We start from the raw sequence: 24,674 nt of genomic DNA, 5'->3' as shown, positions 1-24,674 counted from the left end.
GCATCATATGTATGGATGGTAAATAACAAATGTAACAGTGTTGTAAGCAATAAAAGAAGAAGAAGAACAACAGAAGTAAATTGATTTTTTGCTTTTGCTTCTTCTTCTTCTTCTTTCATCATACAGAGTTGTATGTTAAGTCCGTCAGTTATTCTGTAACATTTTTGGTTGTTGTTTTTTTTTTTGCGAAAACAAAAGAAAGAATGAGAGAATGAGAAATTGGGTGAATTAGGCTCTTGTACTTCTTGTACTTCGTGTGCAAATTCCATAACTTTTTTCAATGGAGGAAGCAAGAAGAGAACGAGATGTACCCATTGGTATTAAAGAAGTATGTATGTACATATAAAGACTCATTGGATTAAACAATAAACCAATCATCAACATCACAAATATAAAAGCTCAACACAAAGTTATATCGCCCACTCACTAGCTTTTGGTTTTTCTTCTTCTTCTACTTGTCTTTTATTGTTTTGTTTTTGTTTCTCATAGTTGATGGTCCAGTTTCTATTTATAGATAATAACACAACTATAAAAAGCAAATAAAAGATTTCGTATACTCTTGCCCACTAATTACAAATCAACATACAGGAAATCCATACAAGAATTTCAACCAAGATTCCAACTGAACTCTAGCCTCATGTTTATATACATCTACTCTTTAGCACAAATTTTATTTTTTTTTACTAGATCCAGGTACAGATCCAGATCTATAAAAACAAAAAAATTGAATAAAAACGAAAAAAAAAACATCAAGCATTACTCTTGTGTAACCTTCTCTCATTCCCTCCTTTTTTATTCCTTTATATATATTTAATCCAACTTAATGCTCGCTTCGAGATTTTATGAAAAATTTCACTTTGAGCAACAATCAAACCAAAAAAAAAAGGAAAAAAGGATATGAAAAACCAAAAATCAATCTCTTAATATCCCATTCCATAAAATTTCTAAACTTAATTAATCTTCGTAGCCGATACTTGAGCCTCGTAAATGAAAAACTATGGATATTGCAAAGCCATGTATTACTGTTCATCATCTAATATATTCGATATCTTGCAAAAAAAAAAAAGAAAAAAAACATTATTGTATCACTATCACGTGACAGTACATATTTCTTTATCACGTGACAGTAAACATAATCATTTTTTCTTTTCTGTTTGCCTCTATCAAGGATTCATTTTTAAAAGTAGGCAAGCCTAACCCAAAAGAAACAAGAGGGAAAAAGAGAAAACAGGATCATCTACATTAAGCATAAAAACATATATACTTTGGCAACAATATTATACATTAATACACAGTATTCTCATTACACACATATAAATGTCGACTTCAGCGCCAATACCACTACAGCAACTGCTGCTACCTGAAAATGCCAAGATACCACCTACAGATATCAAGGAAACAATTGACAAATCGGTTATCTATATACTCAAAAACGGCAAATCTTTTGAAGAACGACTATTGAAAAATAATAGAAACAAACATTTCAACTTTCTTCAACCCGATAACGAATATCATCAATACTACCAGTGGAAACTACAAAACACCGAGACACCACTTGGAACAGAAACAGGAGCAGACAATCTGTTGAATAAAGATACAGCAATCAAAAACCACATCGACGCCAAAGATATAGTCATTCCAAAACCTCGTGACCTACCATTTCTCATTGACAATTTCCCACAAATCAACCAATACGACCATGATGTCATCAAAACAACAGCATTATACATCTCCATTAATGGACAAGACAGAATTTTGGATCTCTTTAAACACGAAACCAAACAAGGCAATAGCGCCCAATTTGAATTTTTAAAACCACAACACTCATTACACGGACTATTCCAAACATACGTCAAACAATACGATATTGTACGAGAGATGATAAGTGACCCAAACCACCCCTTGAATAAACAAGTGGCAAATGACTTGGACGAGATTGAACACGACAAGAACAATGGCCAATTCAATATCCTAACACGAGGCTATGATCGTGCACAATACTTGAAACAAAATAGAATACGCAAAAAGCAACAAGATGCAAAATTAAGAGAACAACAAGTAAAGTTTGCCCTGATAGACTGGCAAGATTTTGCTATTGTTGAATACATACATTTCACTGAATCTGAAAAGAATCAAGAGCTTCAAACTGATGGCGACCAGGAACTGAAAAACTTGCGCTTACCTTTAAACAGAACAGATTTAATAAAGAGATCATTGACCAACAAAAGAAGAGAAATCAAACTAGAAAAGATAAACCAATCAAATGGTACAGACCACGAACAAGATTTGGTGGAATCAGTAAGAAAGCAAACGTCGACTTCTCCTTCCAATAAGGAAACTTCACCATCGCCTACACCGCCACCATTCAAAGGAATGAAGATTAAAGCAGCAGGTACAACAAGATTAAAACGAGCAACAACTAAAACAGCATCTACGACAACTTTGAATAATGATGATAAAATTGCAACAAATTTGGGTGTTAAATTGATCAAGTGTCCCATTACCGGTAAAATGATTCCCGAAGGTGAGTTTGACACTCACTTGCGCAACTTGCTTCGTGATCCAAGCTATAAGCAGCAACAAGAAAACTACATCAAAAAGAACTTTTCCTTTGAGTCCAACATCACCACCGATCAAGTTTACGAAAATATAAAACGATTGATGAAAAAGAGAACATCAACACTGCATGACTAAAGCATTTGCAACATCATTATAGAATATATATATATATAGAAAATATAAGGACAAACAAAGTGCATTTCTTCTTTTTTTTCTCCCTCTCTCTCTTTATGTATACTAACCAGAAGTGAAATGGAAAGAATTATTACTTTTGATTCAATTAGTTTCTTTACTTATTTTAAATAGTCTATTTTGCGTCCCTGAAAATATACACACAACCCATCGCTCTTCAATTAACCTTAATCTTTTACAAATACACTCTGTCATTCACTGCCACTCTTCCCATTCAACTTTAGACTACTCTTTTTTTTATAGTCGAGAATTAAGAAAAAAAAAGAATCAAAGAAAAAAGAAAGGTAAAAAATAAACAAACCGCTAACAAGTGAATACATTTTCGTATTGTACATGTAAGATATAAATATATAACATCGACCCTAATTAAAATTTATACCTATACCCCGCCACTTCATTCAATTTATACTGTTTGATTGAAGCAACAACAAAATTCGAATCTCTAGCCCGAGTGGGAAAATATAAAAAAAAAAGCATCTAAAAGACTTCATTCTCTCTCTTTTTTTTTTAATGCTTATTCTCTTCTCTCCACACTTTCAAATTTCTTCGCTCTCATTCATGACTCCCACACTTAAGCCTTGACGGATTCAGCTCTCTTCTTTTTCAAGGTAGCCTTTTCGTCTTTTCTCTCGTGCAATCTCTTGGCCAACAATTGAGCGTACTCAGCAGCAGCATCTCTTTGGTGTTGAGCATTCTTAACCTTCTTAGCCTTCAAAGCTCTCTTTCTTTGCAAGGTTTGAGGAGTAACCAATCTTTGGATCTTTGGAGCCTTGGTGTATGTCTTGTCACCCTTGGTAACTTCTCTTCTAACGACGTAGTCTCTGACATCGTCTTCCTTGGTCAAACCAAAGAATTTTCTAATGTGGTTGGCTCTCTTTGGACCCAATCTCTTTGGTACTGTTGTGTTGGTCAAACCATCAATGTCTTCGTCACCTTGCTTGACAATAGCCAAGGACAAGACAGAAAGGTCTTGAGCAACGATACATCCTCTAACTGACTTTCTTTTACGTTCACCAGTTCTTCTTGGTCTGTAACATGAGTGACCTTTAGACAACAAGAGTCTAACTCTGGTTGGGTGCATAACACCTTGCTTCATTGGGAAACCTTGCTTGTCGTTACCACCGGTAATCTTGAAGATGTAACCCTTGAATTCATCTCCAACTGAGTCACCTTCAACTTCTTGACCCATTCTCTTTTCGTAAAAGACTCTCAATTTGTGCTCATCGTCAATGTCGATACACTTTTGGGTACCGTTGGCTGGATAAGAAATGTTTAACTAAGTCACTTTGTTAGTATACCAAGCTTTTTTAACTATAATATAAATACATGTATATGCAATTTGTATCTTTAAATATCAAATGCATGAAGGAGAAAAAAAATAGAGAGAAGGAGGCACATTGTTCGTAGTTCATGGAAACTAATAAGGGCTTGTTGATTGCAAAAATCGGTATAGTTGCCCTTTATAATAATATTGTTTTGGTTCCATTTCCTCAAAACCACTCTATTGAAGAAAAATTTCTTAATTGCTGATGGATCAATCTCAAGTGTTGACATAAATGCAATTCATGATTAATGGAGTAAAAATTTTTGGAAAAAAGATTTAGACATCCTTGATGTCTATCTCCATATTGACCCTTAACCTGTAAATGATAAAAAGTTGAATCCTTCATTTTCATCGCTGTTCATTCAACTTTCATCATGCTTTGTCAAGAATTTAAAGAAAAAAAAATTATCGTGAAATATCAAAGAAAAATTGATAAACGTCTACTTCACGATGGCTCCCTTTAACATATCAATGTGCCCCCAACTCTGTGTTTCATTCTCCTTCTTGAGCTATGTCTATGGTAATGCATACCTTCATTGTTGAATATATGGTCGATTCTTATGTAGTATCAAAGGTTCCTTATGCCGGTCTTTTAGAAAGTTTTCCAGATATCTCAAATCCTCGTTCACGCTATAGAGATTTTTTTTTTCACTAAGCAGTCTGCCCAACCCTCTCTGTTCGCAGTGCCATTCACGCGCACTATATTACAATAGGAATAATAATAAAAAAGCTCTACATAATTAGCCTAACATATGGTAGCTCTCTCTGACTACTATAGTGTGCGAATAAGTATTATCAATTATTATGTTGTTGTGAAGAAAAAAATCAAAAAAAATCAATAAATTACTTTTGTATCACGTGCAAATAGTCAGGTAGGGCTAAGACCCAAAATAAGCTTATGTTGTAAACACAAAGTCGACATCCAGTCGAGATGTCTTTCCTTACATATCTCGTGACTTATGGCACATGTCTCATTTTTATTAGTGTACGTTCCTTTTTCCAACAATCCACATTCAAAAGACCCAAACCCAGCTTAGCTCTACATATTCAGAATGTTACAAGAGATCTAGTAAATTGAAACTCACTACAAAACACAGAAGCTAAAGAGTTTTGGGTTCTTTTTCTTTTTTTTTTTTGTTTTGGTTAAAGAAAAATTAAGAAACATCTCTATTTATTCATTTATTCATTTATCTATACATAAATAATACAACTAATTTGAACTGTAAAGATTAAATTAAAATACAAAAAAACAATAAAATTGTAAAAAAAAAAAAGATTAATATGAAATGATTCATTCCTACTTTCATTTACCATCGTTTTGGTCCCCATTTCCTGTTTCTTTTGTATCCGATTGAACTGCAGTGCTTGGATTAGTACCCACTTCGTCTCTTATCTCATCTCCTTCTTCGTCTTCTTCCTCGGATATTTTTCCAACTAGTGAAGTCTGTCGCAGGTTTCCACTTGCTCCAGACCCACTATATATTATAGGAGAGATGTGTGTCCTATACGAAGGTGTTCCACTGGCATCTAACAGTCCCCCTCTTTGTACATTTTCTTGGCCAGTAGAATTCAATGTAGTGCTTGCTTGTGTTGTTTGTGTTGATGCAGTTGTTTGTGGCGGCTGTGGTTGGAGAGGATTAATCCCTCCTGCACTCTGTAACGGCATCATATTGCTGAAAAATTGCTGCATATTTGATGTCGTTGTAGTTGGTGTAATACCAGTTGGCCAATCCTGCGGTGCTAAGAAATTGGATGGTGATGGGAAGGGAAACATGTCATTGACATATCTCGAGGGGAGTCCGGATAAAGGTGTTTGTTCCCCTGTATTTTGTGATTGTTGAGAAGCAAATGTTGATGCCGTTTGTGCGCCATTGCGGAAACGGGCTGCCGTATCAGCTAGAGGGTTTTGCGGCTGTGTTTGTGTTTGTGCTTGTGTTTGCGATGGTGTTTGCGATGGTGTTTGCAGTTGTCCTTGTTGCAGTTGTTGGCCCTGGATTAAGTTTGTTTGTCTGATTCTTTGTGGTGTAGTTTGTTGTTTCTGATGGGTAGCTGCTTGTTGTGCCAGGTTTAGAGCTCCAGGAAATTGCTGAAATTGCAGGGGTGTATTGAATCCCTGTACCGAGGAATACATCATATACTGAGGACTCTGCAGTGCCTGCAGTTGTTGTTGTTGTTGGTGGGGTTGTTGTTGATGGTGTTGTTGTTGTTGTTGTTGTTGCATGGTGTAAAAAATAGTAGCGTTATTAGCGTTGTTGTTTTGAAAAGTGTTGTTTGCAAACGGAACGTTATGATGTAGACTGCCGTTTCCTGGTGGAAATGCTGCTGACGCTGCTGGTGCTGTAATCCCCACTTGAATAATGCCTCCACCACTGTTTCCGCCGCTTGAGCTTGAAGTGTTAGGTAGACCAGGAGCAGTGGCGCTAGCTGGTGAAGACGTTTGAGAGTTGGACTGTATTGGTAATGGTAGCATCGGCTTTCGAGTGTCTGGAGAGCGGAATGAAGAGTAACCACTGAATTTCGTGGACGGAACGCCTGGCATAAGATGTGTTGATGGATATGGCCCCGAGTCCACACTTTGCTGTTGCGACTGATTGTGATTGTGATTGTGATTGTGATTGTGATTATGACTTCCACTACTACCTATGCCTTGTGAACCGGATTGATTTGATGATGATTGCTGTATCGAGGAATTGGTGTTTTCAATTGCTGTGATTGTCCTTGCAGTATCTCGGCCACTGCTGCTCTTGATCTCACCATCAAACAGCATTGCTGGATTGTGGGTGTGTGTATTGGTGCCCTTGGCATCAGTTGGTATTTGTACTCGTAAAACTGGCCTAGTAATACCACCTTCTCGTTTTGGAGGTATGGGAGAGGGTGTACTTTGCGATCGCTGGTGCAATTGCAGATATGTTTGAGATTGGGTAGATGGCTCTGTTTTTGGTTTGCTAAGTTTGTTAAATGTCGGCACGTTGCTTAGGGAAATATGTTTTGGAGGCGGTGATGGTGCAGGGCGTTTACTGTTGAATACTTTTGGATTTCTATTTCTATTTTGGTTTTGATCCTGAATACCAATATCATTGGGTGAATGTTTCCGTTTAAGATTCCTCTTGCTTAAATTGTCTGTTTTTATACTTTGGTCAAATGAGTTGTCTTTACCGTTATTGTTATTGTCGTCATCGTCATCGTCATCATCATCATCATATTCATCATCATCTTCGTAGTCATCATCGATCATTTCATCTCCGCTCCTAAACTCTTTTGCATTAGTAGCTGTTGAGGTAAAGTTTGCTAATGATGATGATGATGATGACTTTTTTGTTCCTGCTGCTGCTGCTGCTATTGCTGTTGACACTACTTCTCCATTCTTGTATGTCAATGGATCTGTAATTTTGATTTTCTTTTTGTAGTCCAGATAAGCTTCGGGGGACTTTGACTCGTGAATTTTCTTTCTGCTCTTTGATACCAGTTGATAAGTCTTGATCACTTCGTTTGTGTCAACAGTGGAAAATTCGTATATCTTATTGTTGTTTCCCACAATAACCACTGATAAGTCTACTTGACAGAGTATGGCCAATTCATATGCCTTTTTGAATAGACCGGCTTTTCTTTTGACAAATGTGACTGTTCTATTCCTGTCGTCCGTCAATGGTTCTATTTCAATCTTTCTTCTGCCCATTGCTCTAAACTTTTATAAGGTTTATGTTCTTGATTTTGACACACACACACTCTCTCTCTCTCTTTCTATTTTCTTGATCTGTTTCTGTTTCTGTTTCTGTTTCAGCTAACAGTACATCAATACAATTGTGCAGGTGAGTTGCGTATACTGGGTGGTAAGGCAATAAGAAGGAAGACCAGTTGAATTCTAATAGAATTTATAGCGTATTGGTCGTGGTGTTGGTGGTGATGGTGGTGATGGTGGTGATGATGATGAGATTTAGATGCTTTAATATATAATTTATGGCTGCATGCCATGATAAAAATATAGTCGCAATGTTAAGATATTATTTACTTGGTGTATAAATACTGCCAATCTCGAGAAGAAAAAAAAAAGACTCGTATTACAAAAGCAATTCATGCAAAATAAAATAGATTGGAATATATGTGAACTAAAATGAAATGAACAGAATCAGAACATGATATAATAGGGCAGAGACAAGGACAATAGCAAGGACAATAGCAAGGACAATAGCAAGGACAATAACAAGGACGGAGCAAACAGGATAAACTCACATTTAACTCAAGCAGTGGGTAAATTCAAACTAAACCCATGTTTTTTTTTACTGTGCTATATGAAATCTCTCCCTCTCTTCTTTTTCGCGACACCCCACCCCCCCTGCCGCCGCCGCTGCTTCGCTTGTTTTCTTTCTTTCTTTTTTTTTTTCCTTTTGTTTTAGTATCTCTCAAAACTAGCTACTACAAAAATAGGCATTATTGACTCATCAATACCGTGGCTATCATCATATTGGAAAATGATATCATCTTCGATTTAATGAGGGATTTTTTATACGCCAATGCAATCCGAATGTGTGTGTAGAAGAGACGTGAAGGTGTTGAAAACGAGGCATTTTCGAGTTTTACAGCCTCGATCCGAACTGTTTTTTTTTTGGGGCACTAAAAAATCGAAATAAAAAAATATCTCAAAACTGCAGAACTGCAAAACTGCAAAATCTCAGAATCTCAAATACTCAGAATCTCACTCAAAATCTATAGTACTTCAATTGTTGTTTCCTGGCAACTTGAGTATGTGGAAACTTTCAAGAACAATACTTTCTCCTATTATTCACGATTGTGTCTTTATTATTCATTTTTTTTTGTTTTGCTTCTAATATGCACAAGACTCCATTTTCTTTTCTCTATTTTGGTAACCAGAGTAAGATTTCGACACTATATCTTGTTCCGCCATCTCCAGATACATGCACATACATAAATCATACATCTATTTAGCTGATTAGCGTTAAGCATAGTAGCTGATTGTAGGGCTATGAGAAATCGTCAGTATACTTTACCCCCTCCCCTTCTTTTTCTCTCTCTCTATCTCCCCCCCCCCCCCACCCAAACTCCTCCGCCTCCTTTTTTTTCCCACACATAGACACTTCTCCGATCTGCAAGGTAAGGCACCTGTTCAGATTTGACAGTTGTATTTGATACTTTAAGAATGGGCTATATCTAAGCCTTGCAAAGATATAGAGAGTGCTCAGCCTTCAGTATCTACGTAAAACCTCGCTAGTATAGCAAATGGAATACAATTAGGCGCGAGAGAAAGCTAACTTATTCGACATCATGCAGTGAAGGTAGTATAACTACCAGCAGAATTACTATTGCCTTTATCATAAACCTGTTATTCATAAAGTAGCTGAGAACTTTTTGAAATGGGCATCTTGTTCATTTATAAGTTTGTAATGGTATGTGTGTGTGTCTAAATATTATACTCTTTTCCCATCTTCCTTTCTACAAGTTAATCAAACGATGCGCTTCATCAGTGTTAATAAAACCATCAACAACTTATTTTTCTCTCCCCTCTTCTAGTAAATGCTATTTTGAAGATTAAAGAAGGGGAAAAAAAATATAAGAAAAAGAAGGCTGAAGCTGAAAAAAAGAGTAAGAAACAAAGTATATGGCGAGAGAAGTGATGGTTATTGAAAACTGGAAGTGGCTTTCACATTTTGGTAAAATCTATTTTTAGCAGTCGTTTCCCCCCCCCCCCCCATCTTCTGCCACACAAGAATACTTTTGAGAAGAACAACAACAACAACAACAACAACAGGAAGGGAGAAAAAAAAAAAATAATTAAAAAAAAAAAACGAAAAACCGTTGCTGTCAAACGAGACAAAAAAAATAAAAATAAAAAAAAATAAAAATGAAAAAAAGATGTAGAAAATGACCTAAAACTCTGGTGGGACAAGTGATGAACAAAATTGCATGCGAAGGAAGAACGTAAGAGGGAACAAAGAGTATCTCAAGAACAAGCTATGACTGACATCGTATAATTACGCAACATAAAACCTTGCAACCAGCAACAGCAGCAACAACAGCTTCAACAACACCAAATTGAGTGAAGTATCATTTAATAAAGTTTGGTCTTTTATTTTTTCTTCTCTATTTTTTTTTCTGATTTTGATTTTCTTTCTGCTTGTACTTGGATCTTGCATCTATACAATGAAACCTGGTTTTGATATTGCTCAAGCTCCTTATATTGGATAAGTTTACTCGCCAGTTGAATATGACTCCTCTAGTTAATATAGTGATAGTTATAGTCACGTGACTCGTACATGCCGTTCTTCTCCCTTTTCTTACATGTCTTGAAGAAACAACGCGTCTCTCTTTTAACCCACAAAAAGAGATTGTGGCTTTCAAAACAACAAACACAAATACAAATAGATAAATTAGGAATCAGAAGTAAATTGGCTCAGAAATCTGTCAAAGTCAAAAGAAATACTTTTGAATTTTTTTAATCGAACAAACCAAAAAAAAAAAAAAAAAAACTAGACTACGTTGTAGATAGGTTGAACGACACGACATTTGAAGTATTACCTCTCCATAGTATACACAAATAATGATTAGAGAAGTCCCCCCCAAAGAAAAGCTAACTTTCTAATGCAATAAACCAAGAGCCAACAATAACAGTATAACAAGCTTATAACAATATATCCCAACATCATGGTTGGGTGTGAGAACGAAAAAATAAAAATAACAAACATCTCATTTGCCTCAAAAGGAAAAAAAACAAGGACTAAAATAGGGGAAATTCAAAGGAAAAAAACACACAGACATGAACTGAATGTTAAATTGGCTCAAGGGAAGGAAATATACAATATGTATATATGTATATATATATTTACATGTACTAAACCTGCACATGCTGTTGTTCACTATATTGGTTTTCGGGTTTCCAAAGTGAGACTTTGCTTTCTCTCTTTTCTCTCTCTTTTCTCTCTCTTTTTTTGTTCTATTTGCTATAACTTGACTAGAGGTTTCGGAAATGTGATTTGTCTTACACGCAGGATCATGACTTTCCTTGACCCGGAAATATACGTCAGCGCACTGGAATTTGTAGTTCCAAAATTCAATGACAGAAGAAGCAGAAAAAGAGGGGGGAGGGGAATGGAGCATACATACAAATTTATAAGTATGTACACACACAATAATCTATATACCATAATGTGATGTTTCAAATTTGAAATTGATGGATTGGTTTCTTCTTTTATTTTGCAACTCATAACCATTTAAAGCATTAATAATCTTTTTTTTTCAAGTAAAAAAAAAACATACTTTTTTTTTAATCTATCTTTCAGATTTGTCTATAAAAGTTTATTTCAGCTCTTTTCCCTTTTCCTTCTTCTTTTTCTTTTTCTTCTTTTTCCATTTTTCATTTTCTCCACTACACCAGCCTGAACCAAACACATCTAAACTTAACTTAACTACTGTTTATAAATTAAAGTTTGCAATGGTTTGTAGGTGTACGATTTGCGCCGAATGGCTACACTCGATTCAGCAAGCAGAACAACACGTTTCCATCGAACATGGTATAGAAGAAGGTTCGCAAAAGAAATTCTACTACGTTATCAATTCTGGTGAACTATTACCAGACGATAGTCGCCTACACAAAGGACAGTTGCCTATATACCTTGTTGAACAATACTTGTTGCTTCATCAGTTGACCCAAAAACTAGAAACTCAAACAGAAAAGACCAAAACCCAGAGCTAACTCAACAAACACTACTTAAAATTAATAAAACAAGAAAACAACAAAAACAACAACAATGACAAAAACGACAACAACACAGAGGACGAAAAACAAATCAATACGTACTCGAACAAATATATATGAACAAAAAAGACAAGGCAAAACGGAATGAATAAAAGAAGACAAAAAACCTTGCAAGGTCCTATCTTGCAAAGTAATATAATGGTGGTGATTGTCACATATTCTGATAATCTACTTTGTTTTTTTTTTCCTCCATTCATCCCTTTACTAATCAACTGGCAGAAAAAGCTAGACACTGAGTGATGGAGACGGAAATGTGAACATATTACATAAATACAAGTACAGAAACAGAAACCAAAGAAATAAAAAGAAAATCTTCACTTTCCTTTTGGGGATTGCTCGTCCTTTTTTTTTTTTTTTTTTTTTTTATTTTTTTACTTAAAGTGCACTTTGAGAAAAAGAGAGTGTGTGTGTTGGTTTTGTGTAAACATCAATATAAAATGGACGATGTACACGATAACAAATTATCGATAAAGGTCAAGAAGGAGCGATAAAAATTGACAACAATAGATAACCCGCTAGAACACCATATACCGTAATTCTTTTCTATAATAATTCACTCAATGTGTTTTAAGATATTGCGCAAAGAAAGAGAAAATAATAGATACAACTATAACATCATCACTTAAGGACTAACCAACAAATCACTATTTAGCACCCCTTTGTCCTTTTCTTTTCTTTGCTTATTTTTAGATAAAAATATATAGAAGAATGCATTCACCACTAAAAGCAAGGCGGCGACGTTTCATACTCATTATATCACTCGCTATAACATTAGGTTTCTTGTTTCTCCTAAATCTACTACAGTTATCCCGATCGCATGATGCTTCTTCTTCGATTCAAAAATTGTCAGAAAGATTAAAAGAACTTGGGCTAGATAGTACTCCATGGTCGATGCCAGATAGTATTGAGAATAACCAAGAAGAAGAAGAAGAAGAAGAAGATCAAGGAAAAGATGGATTAATTGGAAACAGGGTCAAGCAAGATTACTCAAAGGGACCAAAAAATCAACATCAGCAGAAATTGACTCAAAAAGAATTGGAGGTTTTGAATCTGAATTTGAATCTGAATCTGAATTTGGATTTGGAAGCGAAAAAGAATCCACACAAATACCTTGGAGGTACTAGGAAAATGGATACGGAAGAAAAATTAAAGTATCAAAGTGGTAAACAACTGACATTACTAGGAGTTCCGCAGAAGGACCAAGATTTTGAACCAGTAACCATACCAAAACCAGTTTATAAAACCGACGTCTCGACAAACTTTAACCTAAACCCGATTAAGCCACTTCGCTTTAGAATATACTCACACAATATCAAAAACGGGGGTAATCGGCCATTGACCCCTGGAGAGTCGCTGTGGAATGATAGAGTACATGACTTGGCTATGTCTATGAAATTTCACATTACTGCAAATACAATCATTACGCTACAAGAACTGTACAAGTACCAGGTCTTGGACATTATGAATTACTTGAACTTGGACGGAGATGCTGGTGTAGCTGGTGGTAGCAATAGTGATGGTGATGTGCCAACTTGGGACTTTTATGGTGTAGGCAGAATCGATGGCGCCGAGTATGGCGAGTTTGCACCCATTATATACAATACAAAGGAATGGGAGTTGGTTTATAGTGACACTATATGGCTCAATGAGATCGATACTCGAATTTCATACGAAGGGTGGGACGCCTTGTATCCTCGCATATGCAGCTATATAACATTACGCCATAGAGAGCTGCAAAATGTCATTAATGTGTTCAACACTCATTTTGACCATATCGGGAAATTGGCTAGAAAAGGCTCGGCCAAGTTGATTATGGATACCGTGCAGGACCTTCAAAAACAACAATGCAAAAATATACAAGGAAATCACTGGCCCGCATTTATAATGGGGGATCTCAATGCCGAACCTAAAGAAGAAAGTATAAAGATTCTCAAAGATGGATTTGTTGATTCTGTTACATTGGCCACATCAAACAACAAATACGGTCACACAAAGTCCACGGTGACCGGATTTGAAGGTGAAGTTCTCCTCAATGGAGGACAAAATATCGACTACATATTTGCACCAAAGTACGCGCAGCTGATTGGTGACGTTAAGGATAAAGTAGAGAATAAGGCTAAGAGCAACAAGGAGAAGAAGGATAAATGTGACGAGCTTAAGAAATCCAACGCATTTGCTGAACGTGCAGACTTGACGCTCTTGCTGTATGGTATGCTACATTCACGATTTAATGGTCGATATATGAGTGATCATCGACCTCTTGTAGCCGATTATTACATCTCCAATAAGTGTCTCTAAAATTGATCAATACTTTTGCACAAATTCAAATCAAATAAAAAACAAAAAAGAAACATAGAGTCCATAGTAAATAACTTTGCTGTGTTTTTATAAAAATGCAGCTGTATTCTACTGACTGATAAATAAAATGTAATAGAGCTGATAATACTTTATATATATATATATACATTTCTGTGGTAAAAATAAAAGAAACACCATGGGGTCATGCTTGATAATCAAAGGGCGGCAGTGTGACAGAGAAAAGTGTCACATTTTATTACGGTAGCGCCGGATTTTGTTTCCATGATTTCTTCGGTAGTTTTTTTTTTTTTATTATTTTATTTTTTGGACGAAAGGACAAATATGGGGAAATTCAAGTTTGGAATTTCAGATCAAAAGATTATACAACCGAAGAAAAAAAAAAAAGAAAAACTAAGAATGTCAACTTTCAACCAATACAATAGTTTTATCTTTGTATATGAGGAGAATTGGAACTGGACATTCCGATTATTTGTAACCTCTATTTAGGTAGACCATATATTTAATTTTCTTTCTTTTGTCTTGTCTTGTATTATGTTGTGTTGTTTTGTACTAGTCTGTTTCACCTAGCACAACAAATAATCTAGCTTGACTGCTTTTCTTTGCTTTTAAATTAGTCTCCTCTTGATTTCGCCAACCGCGCCTCATTTGTGTCACATCAAATACCACAAGTACTACAAATTGCAAGAAATATCTCGAGTACAGCAACGCTTATTCTAGTTTATGTTAAATATATGGGTCAAAATACAGAATTTTAAAGACTAAAGAGGAGGAAGCAAAAGAAAAAAAATCAGGAAAGAAAGAAAAAGAAACCATTACTAGACCACGGAGAATTATAGAGGTTAAAGTGAAGAATGGGAGTCTCCACAGAATCTGAATATCACCATCTGCGACCGGTAGGTCGAGTTCCCCCGCTTCCTGATGCGCCAGAACACAGACAACAAATTGCAAATTGGAGTCCATATACACACCCAAGGTCATCACGATCATCATCGTCATTGTCATCACAATCAGCATCTACCCCAGGAAAAGCCACACATAGGACAGACCATGGGTTACTTAGAAAGAGTCCCGATGTAGGTGACTTGAATGCTCAGTTAGTTACAGCAACAGGTCATGCCTCACACGGTCAACATAGCCTGCATCTGAATCATACTATAGCTACTCCTTCACTACACTCAAACTCCAAATTGAATCCAAATTATCATCGCAATGCATTATCCACTTCCCCCGTACGACAGAGCGTTGGTGATGGCCATTTACAAAATGGTCAACTACGTCAAAGAGCTTATTCCAGCTCGCCACCTAGAACCAATCCTTCACACGTCTCCTCACAAGGCTCCTCACAAGGCACCTCACATGCATCTACGTCTATGCAACAAACCACTTCGGTCAACTCCCAGCTCAGTAGTGATGATGTGAAAATATACTACACAAGACTCATCAACTATGAATTTAGAAACTTGCAGCTTGATACAGATTTGCAGACCAAATCGTTATTCGACTTGATTGATTACTGTGAATTACTATACGAAAGATCAGATACACAATTACGAAACTCAACGCACACGGAACAACTATCGGGAATAAAGACATATATCAAAGGTTACCTAATATTCAATTATTTTATAAATAGTTTTATCATGCTTCATTACCAAGGATTCGACGAGTTTATCAAAAATAGCGAGCAAGATTTCATAATTTATTTGAATATTTATGCATTTTACAACACAGATATATATTTCCAAAACGGACAATACTCAGTTGATGCTATTGATTTGAGGAGATACATTAAGCTCTACCTCGTTGACAAAAATTTGCTAAGCTTCAACATAGAAGAGTTGTATGAGTGGTTAAATGAATATATACGATATCTCCAGGAGATGGAGCAACGATCGCAAATGGAACAAGATGGAGATCTGGGGCTGGAATACTCAGAGGAGGAGCAAGCGAGCATACAAGATCAAGAAAGCATGGACGGCTACGACGAGTTATCTTTTGACAATTCAGCATACCCACCATCTAGTATAACGGATCATCCCAATCATCACACTCATAATCATAATAATCATCATCATCAGCAACAGCAGCAGCAACAACACCGCCACCAACAAAATAGTCATTCACGAGGGTCATCAATTGCATCTTTAGATGGTTTTAAGTTGAGATATCCATCGGTAAAATTGAACCAGGTACCGGCAACAGAACACCAGAGTGCTATTGAGTCAAAGGCTGCAAAAAAACTACCACCACCACCGCCACCTCTTCCACTGCTGCAACCTCCTATTCCTATTCATTCTATGCCGCCAATTTCTTTGGTACCACCTATTCCAAACCCTTTACCTGAACTACCATCACTGAGAAATGTCTCTGCACTGCCACAGAATACACATATTACGCCGTACCCGAAGCAACCTATCCTAAATTTGGATGTTGACAATTACACCTTGCCAACGAACGATATACCAAAAAAGAATGATAAATCACATAAAAACATACCACACCTTACAAATCAAAAAGCTGCTAGTGTTGCTGTACCAAACGCGAGTAATCATTACATTAAAGAAAAGAAGCACACGACACAGCCAGACGGGTATCATCGTGCTAAACACAGTCAATCGGTTCCACTTGACAACAATTATGTAAATGGCTATTCTCTGCAAGTATACGGTGCGATCCCTCCACAAGGACATCAACCTACTTATCAAGGTCCATCGTATGTAAATTATGGACAAGCCCCATATTATCCTCAGCAGGTCCCTCAACAGTATGGCATGGTGCACCACTCAACACAACAACTTAATTATCCACCTCCTCAACTGTACCCCGCATCTCAACCGTTTGCGTATTCACCTCACAACAACTTGATTCCAACACATGTTTTACTACAACAAGAGCAAATCAAGTCCCAAAAAGTCAGTATATTACGAGACTATTCAATCTGTGGCTTGAAAAACTTTGGCTCGTCATGTTATATAAACTCGACTATCCAGCTTCTATTTGGAATATACCCATTCAAAATTATATTCAATCGTGGGTTTCAACGTTTTGTCAAAGATCCGAAATACATTGATATAATGAAGAAGATCAATTCACACAGTAAGGATTCTGCATTGTTGAGTGAGGCCGTAGCTGGACTTTTGCGCACTTTCCAACAAAATGGTGGTGCCTCCGTGGCACCAACAAAGTTTATTCGTGTCACCTCGTTGCTTAAACCAGGCTTGAATATTCCCCACGAGCAACAAGATGCACAAGAGTTCCTCTTGTTTGTGTTAGAGAGGTTACACGATGAGCTTAGTGATAAAGCAGTCGAAGATTTTGACCCCGATAAGTTGTTTGCCAAATGGGGGATCACTGTAAATCCAGAAAATAAGTCATCGTATACGAAATGGTACAAGTCATTACATGCCCATGAAGGTTCAAGCCCTATCCTGGATCTTTTCCAAGGACATTTGCAGAATAAGCTCAAGTGTAACAAATGCTCATACGAGTCCATCACATATTCACCATTTTCTATCCTTTCGTTACCTATACCAAACACCAGGCATAACAATGAAGTAGTCGACTTGAGTTCTTGTTTAAAGTATTATATTCAGGATGAAACACTATCGGGTGACAATGCATGGCGATGTCCCAAGTGTCATGGTGAAGTACCCACGGTTGAAAACCATCCAGTGTTTGTGAAAAAGAAAGGGCTTTTTAAGCTTGGAAAATCAAAACAAAAACAACAACCGGCAGGTGAAAATGCAGCTGCAACTACAACGGTGTCTACAAAATCCCTAAATTTCGTCAAACTACCAACCATTTTGTTTATTCATTTATCCAGGTTTTCAATGTATAACCTAACAGACAAATTGGACACGCCAATTCGTTACCCATTGCAACTTCGTTTCAACAATCATGGACATGAAATAGTATACAAGATTTCTGGAGTGATTAACCATTTCGGAAACTTAAAGAGTGGCCATTATACTGCACTAATTAATAAATCCACGGTCAATGAAACCAATTACGATTTAGAGAATCTCGTGCATCCATATTGGTGTTATTTCGATGATGAAAATGTTAAACTGAATGTCAGCAATGGTAATATACGTGGAGGACCAGGGTATGATGATGTGGTTTCAAAGGATGTTTATGTTTTATGTTACGAAAGGGTTAAGACAGTTTAGAATTGAATATTGGATACATTTATATGTTTATATACACATATATAAATACTTGTGATGAAAAGTAAATTTATAGACCCCTTTATTATTATTATTATTATTATTATTTTTATTTTATTTCGCTTTTCCTTTTCCTTTTCCTTATTCTTACTTCAGTTTTTATTTTAGATTCTAAACTTGTCTAGGTTGAAGCTGTAGAAGTATTTACAGACAATTCTTTTATTCACTCAGGTGTTTATCAAGATGTCAACGGAGACAAAAAGCGTATTCGGGAAGTGAAATGAGGGGAAGAATGGCGATAACAAGGGAACTTTCTACCTTCCCCCGCTCCCACTCTCCTCTACCTATATAAAATACATATTATCCTCAGGTATATTACTATGTTTCCTTTTTTATTATTTCTGCTTTAAAGTCCGCCTTCTTCTGCAATGCAATCTCTACACTCAACCTGCGTTTCTTCCCGTCCTCCATCATTCAACAAATTTCCTTTTCCAGATGATAAATGATCACCCAATTGAACACTCGATAGTACTTTCTCACCATTTTCAGCTTTCGCCTTTAATTTCAGTAGTTTTTCCTTTATTAAACTCTTTAAAAACTTTGCATCGGGGAATCCGTCGTATTCATCTGGGTCTTCTACATTGTCGCCACGATTCTCAACTTTCTTAAATTTTCTTCGATATACTACCTCGACATACTCACCAACTTGTAAGTATATAGCGAACGTACCTGGTTTTTCTATTTCCGGTTGTAATGATATTTCGGCAATATCCTGTGGGTTTGTAAATGTTTGCAATACCTCTTGTGTATACCATATTGCCCTATTTGTCCATTTACATTTGGTGCAATATTGGATGATCAAACGTGGTGTTTTAACAATTTCTTTAAAAGGACTTGTAGATTCCATAGTTTGATTCGATCTTAAAATTGAAGTTTGGAGAAAAAAAAAAAGAATTATAGTGCTCAGGTTGGAAACGACTTGCCGACTTAATGAATAAAGTATAATTTAGAAGATTGTGTGGGGGAAAGGAGAAGGAGAAGGGAGGAGTTTGGTTTTACTCAATAGAGCAAAAATAAAGGTAAAGAAACCAACAATAAGTACAATAAAAGCACAAACTCATTAGCCACCAAAAAAAATAACGACAACTGCAGGACTCGAACCTACGCGGGCAGAGCCCAAAAGATAACTTTGAATTTCAACACAATGGTCAATTCAAGTCTTTCTCCTTAACCACTCGGACAAGTTGCCTTTTATATTTTATTTTGAGAGTGGCAGATTATTGTATACTAACAAAAATGGTTTAAACAGTATTTGGCTCGATGAGTTGTGTCAGACTTAAGTAGTGTTCTGTATGCTTAAAGTCTGCCAAGTAATAGTGATATTACTGGGTTTTATGTGTAAACTAGAGATATAATATTAAAAGGTTATTAATTTAAAGCTTACTATACTAATCTTGTTGTTAAGAAGATACAAAAGGTTGTTTGTAGAGGAAATATTAAGGCATATTCATACTGTTTTGACAAGCTCAAGTTTCCAGCTAATTGAGTGGGTAATCCACGGATCTTTTGAGTGGAGTAACTTAGTGGTAATCAGTTTTAAGTGAGATTCATTAGACGTATCTCTTCATATTGGATTACCTTTTATGATAAGTAAACATCTAAAGAGATTGGCTATACTAAGTGATAATTAATATAGATAGAGGTTTAGGCGATATTCACAATTCACAGAACAACATATATAATAGTAATAATAGTAATAATAACAATTATAACAATTATAATAATTATAACAATTATAATAATAATAATAATATTTTATCTTTCTTCTACACTATACAATTTTGCAACTCCAATTTCAATAACTGCTTAAGACTAACCAAACTCTTTACCAAATTTCTGTTTTCGTGGTCCCAGTTATAATCTTTCTTAAGAAAGCTGGCAAGTAATAAAATAATAAATAAGGGTAATAGCGCCAAACAATAATATCAACAGTAATAATGAAAATAAAAATGACAACTACTATTATTATTATTGTTTGCAAATTTTGGCTTTTTGGCATCTTTTGTAAAACTATACCTCGCTTTTTGAAACAATCAGTTTGTATAGAAATTGGTTTCAGGAGCCATATAGAAATGAACCTCTTCATCTATAAATTGCTTGCTTTAGGTTCTTTAGCAATAACAAAAAGTAAAATCGTCAAGCTGTGACATCTTCAACTAAGATTTGATCAAATCTACTCGACGCATATCTAAACCATTTAAACTAACTGTGTTTTTGTTTTAAATCATTCAATCGAAAAGATAAGAATCTTTGTAAGTATTGTGAATGTTCATTTCAATGCATTCTACCATTTTTGCCGAGCTTATTGACTTTGCAATGGCTTTGTTTGAACTGATTTTTTTTTTTTGGTATTCTTGTATGTAAAATCCTTCAATTTCAACAATTGGTAAAGATATTCCTTTTTTTTTTTTTGGTTTTAGAACCAACAATTGCCCTTTATCAAAAGTGGTGTTACCGTACGTGTTTTATTTTCATTTTTCATTTTATTTTTTCTGAATGTTTTCAACACTTGCAACAGCCAAAAACCAAATTTCCAACAAATGTAGCTGTTGTAGTTAAGCAGCCTGCTCCACTCTTGGGGTAACAATCCACAACGCCAAAACACGTGAAAAGTTCTATACAGAATTCCGTACACTCGTTACCCTCTCTGTCGTAGCCGCTGTATAGCGACAAGTCTGATTCATCTGTGTCTTCACTTGTTCTTGAGGCGGACGAAGATGATGAATGTGAATGTGATTGTGAATGTGAATGTGAAGAGTCAGATGCATTTGATCTTCTTGGCTCTGGCTTTTGTTGCATTTGCTGGTGTTGTTCTTGTTTTATAGGTATCATTTGTTCTCCCCTTTTGGGCTCGTTTGTGATTGTTTCATCACTTAGTGAGTGTCTTGGTTGTTGAGTATTTTCTTTCTCCGTAGTTGATGGCTGAGTGTTGTAGCTCTGGGCATTATTCACTTTGTTCATGGGAATAGCTTGTGGTGGCGACGACGAGGATGATGATGATGATGACATTGTAATGTTAAAATTGTTTTTCCCTTTTTCTTTTTCTTAATTTTATTTTTTTACAGTCTTTTCTTTACATTCAAGACTTAAACCTAATACTGGTAAATATAATGCCAAAAGGATGAATCTATAGATAGCCAACCTCTAAGTACGTATCTTAAGTAAGTTGCAGGATCTGACAGGATCTGGCGTATGTTGCAAAATAATATTTGTTAGTTAACGGGAGGAGAAAAAATATTGCAGCAAAATCAGGGCTTGTTTTTTTGTTGTTTTTTTTTTAGGTTGTTTTTTTCTTTCGATTTCGTGAGCAATAAAATTAATAACAACAGAAAAAAGAAAACGTCATCATCATCAACAACATCAGTAACAACAAAAAACAACTAAGAATGTTTTTTTTATTTTGAAAGGGGGAGGGAGAGAGTAGGACGGGGTAGAGGCTGTAGATTTGACCGCGACAAAAAATTCTTTGTCGCAATTTTTGGTAGACACACACCCAACACACATAGATAGAGACATATACAGACGTAGACACACAACACACTCATGGAATTTCAAAGTTTAAAAGAACATATTAACATTTGGCAAGTACAAAAATAGATTCTCCAACAGTTATTCCATAATCATACTTTGCAAGTATTTTGCAAGTATTTTGCAAATTGTGTTTGGTATGCTCTTTTTTTTGTTTTTTTTTGTTTTTATCTTTTTATCTCTTCATAAAGTATACGATATAGATTGAGAGTCGGCATTGGCTACTTCTGAAGAGAAAAAAAAGGCGGTAATATGTCGCAGTTAGACATCTTAGTAGATTGGGTACACACATGGTTTACTAAAAAGCCTTGGTCATTTAAAAAGAAAAACCCCATAATTTGGTTCTAGTCCCGTGAACTTGATATTGGACAAATCATCCATTAAACAAAACAAACCTAAAAACAAAGAATGTAGAGTCGGAAGAAGAGGATAGGCGTTCGGAATTGCTTTTAGTCCACACGGCTTTAACTCATACAAATACAGTTAAACATTCACACTCGCGCACAGACTCATACACGCACACTCACATCCACACAAACTCTTGTTTTTTCTCTTTCTCTCACACACTCTCTCTCTCACTCTCTTTGATTTCTCCGTTTCTTTTTTTGTCCGTATTCAATTTATTTCCGCATTTACATCCCGATTGGGAAATGTGTTTCCATTCATAAATGAATCTGGGACTCAACAAGAAATGATGGTTTACTTGTTTACATAACAAAGAATAGTTCTGTTTACATACGTTTTGCTTTTTGCTTATTAAAAGAGGCTTATGAGTTAAGTTAGAGGAGGAGAAGGAAGTAAAGGACGAGGTGACGATAGTGGCAAAATAGTTATAGTAAACTTTTATTCTTTTTTTTGCAACTGCCGTATGAAGCTATTTGTCTTTTTTCTTTTCCCACCCCCCCTCCACAATTTCAACTAAGATTTAACAAAAGAATATACCTTTGATGGCATTTGTAGGAAAGATTTAACTGCAAATTTTTTTCTTCTTCTGTTTCATCTGCTTTTGAACAATTGCTATAAAATGATTCCATTTGCTCCTGTTCCTACTTTTTTTTTCTTTTTTTAGTTTTTTTTTCAATACGATTAACTAACTATTCAAATTTATTCACACCTTCAAAACCAATAAATTTAACTAACCAATGCAATTGATGACAATTATATCCAGTGCGGCAACTTGTCTTACTGTTATAGCCCAGGCTGATGCTACATATGCATATCAGAAACGTGTTGATGAAGCCCCAAAGACAGTTGGACCTCCAGGACTTACATCTGGATTTGACCCGGTTTCTGCAGTGCATCCATTGACAAGATCCGGAGCAGAACTGCTAACAATGCCAAGTGCTGAAACTTTTACAAGCGACGCCCACAAAAGCACCAGCAGTATATCTCATAAACAACTGTCGCATTCTGCCAAGGCTGGCTCAGCTGCTGTGGTGCAACATCAGGAACCGTTTACGGCAATGGCTTTCTCGATATTTATAATCTATAGTTTATTTTAAATAACAACTATGGTAATATATATATATATTATTCTGTCTGATTAAAAACCTCGTACCTAGTTTAAGTATTTGCCTGCACTCAAAAAAATCAAAGTGGTAAACTAGATCATACTCCAAGCAAGAATATCACCTCTAATACCCTTACTTTACAATGTACTTTAAACGCCTGACCACCACCACCACCCTCCCATTCTCCTCAACTGTTTTACTCTCAACTGTATATCTATTTCAAATATGTAAAAACTTCATGTTTTAAATTAAGCTTCAATAATGACTTACTACAAACAATAAAAAAGAAATAGCAAAATAAAGAAGGGAAAATGGGGAAGAACAATAATTTGATCATCGATATTGCATAGGCACAGTATATCAATGACAAATTGTCACATGTATTAGTCTTTACTCTTTATGTTTGTTTTTTTGATTCTTTTTTTATATTCTATTTTATTTTTTTCTTCTTCTTCTCCAGAAGTGGCTGGAATCAGACGGAGAACCACATGCCATGCACACGGCGTTACAGTGGGTGAACCGGTATGTGAGGCTAGGTCGGATTTTGCTGTTGTTGTTGGCGGTGTAACAAACTTATGGATGTTATAGTGGTAATCTTGCTATAACATCACATCAAATCTCAGTACAATGCAAAAGAGGCAAAAAAAATTAGTAAAGAATGCCAGAAGAAGAAGAACAAGAAGAGAGAAAGAAAAAGTGTTGAAAATAAATTCCGTTAGTAAATCTGTTTTGCCAAACATGGCAGTATTTCCGATCAACACTTTCAAAATAAGCTGAGGTCACACAATTCAGGAAATTGAAAAAACAAAAAACAAAAAACAAAGAATAGCAGTTTCGCCTTTAATTCAATATAGTTGGATACACTTCATTGAAAAGTCCGACTTTATGAACAGGGCTAGACCTGAGCAAGAATTAAAAGAAAATGGAGGACAATTTTTTTGTTTTTTATTCTTTAAATTCCTTTTTCATTTGGAGAAAAAAAAGAAAACAAAAATATACTGAAATTTAGTCACACCCTTTGTTAGAATTAAGAATTTTTTTTTTTGTATAAAACCTCATCCATTTCTCTTTGTTGACACTCTCTTATTGCATCTTCACTATAATTGGTCCCACAACTGTTCAGTATTTAGAAAACATTTGAGTAATTGGAAATTTGAGAAGAAACATATTAAGAATAGAAGCCTACAAAAAAAAAAGAAAAAAGGAAAACAATGTCGCCCCAGAAGTTTTGTTGTGAACCTTACAAT

The 24,674-nt window shown here is 35.7% G+C and overlaps 9 protein-coding genes and 1 non-coding gene across 10 annotated transcripts; 5 read left to right on the top strand and 5 right to left on the bottom strand. All coding sequences in view use genetic code 12, as the record gives it.

Moving 5' to 3' along the window:
- Positions 1-1,317: 1,317 nt before the first annotated feature.
- On the top strand, positions 1,318-2,694 carry PRP21 (SF3a splicing factor complex subunit; the record flags this gene model as incomplete). Its single annotated transcript, XM_001524534.2, has 1 exon — positions 1,318-2,694. One exon carries the CDS (start codon positions 1,318-1,320, stop codon positions 2,692-2,694), a length of 1,377 nt encoding a protein of 458 aa, XP_001524584.2.
- A 628-nt stretch (positions 2,695-3,322) lies between these two features.
- On the bottom strand, positions 3,323-3,940 carry RPS6 (40S ribosomal protein S6; the record flags this gene model as incomplete). The annotated part of the gene is made up of 1 exon (XM_001524533.2): positions 3,323-3,940. One exon carries the CDS (start codon positions 3,938-3,940, stop codon positions 3,323-3,325), a length of 618 nt encoding a protein of 205 aa, XP_001524583.1.
- Positions 3,941-5,378: 1,438 nt separating this feature from the next.
- RLM1 (resistance to lethality of MKK1P386 overexpression) lies at positions 5,379-7,751 on the bottom strand (the record flags this gene model as incomplete). The annotated part of the gene is made up of 1 exon (XM_001524532.2): positions 5,379-7,751. The coding sequence occupies one exon, from the start codon at positions 7,749-7,751 to the stop codon at positions 5,379-5,381; it is 2,373 nt and encodes a 790-aa protein (XP_001524582.2).
- A 3,768-nt stretch (positions 7,752-11,519) lies between these two features.
- PVL30_004274 (uncharacterized protein) lies at positions 11,520-11,780 on the top strand (the record flags this gene model as incomplete). Its single annotated transcript, XM_061119535.1, has 1 exon — positions 11,520-11,780. One exon carries the CDS (start codon positions 11,520-11,522, stop codon positions 11,778-11,780), a length of 261 nt encoding a protein of 86 aa, XP_060975518.1.
- A 771-nt stretch (positions 11,781-12,551) lies between these two features.
- On the top strand, positions 12,552-14,141 carry PVL30_004273 (uncharacterized protein; the record flags this gene model as incomplete). The annotated part of the gene is made up of 1 exon (XM_001524530.2): positions 12,552-14,141. One exon carries the CDS (start codon positions 12,552-12,554, stop codon positions 14,139-14,141), a length of 1,590 nt encoding a protein of 529 aa, XP_001524580.2.
- An 872-nt stretch (positions 14,142-15,013) lies between these two features.
- On the top strand, positions 15,014-18,331 carry PVL30_004272 (uncharacterized protein; the record flags this gene model as incomplete). The annotated part of the gene is made up of 1 exon (XM_001524529.2): positions 15,014-18,331. The coding sequence occupies one exon, from the start codon at positions 15,014-15,016 to the stop codon at positions 18,329-18,331; it is 3,318 nt and encodes a 1,105-aa protein (XP_001524579.2).
- Positions 18,332-18,734: 403 nt separating this feature from the next.
- PVL30_004271 (uncharacterized protein) lies at positions 18,735-19,235 on the bottom strand (the record flags this gene model as incomplete). The annotated part of the gene is made up of 1 exon (XM_001524528.2): positions 18,735-19,235. One exon carries the CDS (start codon positions 19,233-19,235, stop codon positions 18,735-18,737), a length of 501 nt encoding a protein of 166 aa, XP_001524578.2.
- A 233-nt stretch (positions 19,236-19,468) lies between these two features.
- PVL30_004270 lies at positions 19,469-19,577 on the bottom strand. Its single transcript has one exon. It is a non-coding gene; the product is annotated as a tRNA-Ser (tRNA).
- Positions 19,578-20,890: 1,313 nt separating this feature from the next.
- PVL30_004269 (uncharacterized protein) lies at positions 20,891-21,397 on the bottom strand (the record flags this gene model as incomplete). Its single annotated transcript, XM_001524527.2, has 1 exon — positions 20,891-21,397. The coding sequence occupies one exon, from the start codon at positions 21,395-21,397 to the stop codon at positions 20,891-20,893; it is 507 nt and encodes a 168-aa protein (XP_001524577.2).
- Positions 21,398-23,058: 1,661 nt separating this feature from the next.
- Positions 23,059-24,015, top strand: PVL30_004268 (uncharacterized protein; the record flags this gene model as incomplete). Its single annotated transcript, XM_061119534.1, has 2 exons — positions 23,059-23,407; positions 23,939-24,015. 2 exons carry the CDS (start codon positions 23,059-23,061, stop codon positions 24,013-24,015), a joined length of 426 nt encoding a protein of 141 aa, XP_060975517.1.
- Between the last annotated feature and the right edge of the window lie 659 nt (positions 24,016-24,674).

This window comes from Lodderomyces elongisporus, chromosome 5, assembly GCF_030384665.1.
Source record: "Lodderomyces elongisporus chromosome 5, complete sequence".
Taxonomy (NCBI): Eukaryota; Fungi; Ascomycota; class Pichiomycetes; order Serinales; family Debaryomycetaceae; genus Lodderomyces; species Lodderomyces elongisporus.
The sequence above is the reverse complement of the archived record's forward strand: the minus strand, read 5'-3'. Positions and strand labels throughout refer to the sequence as shown.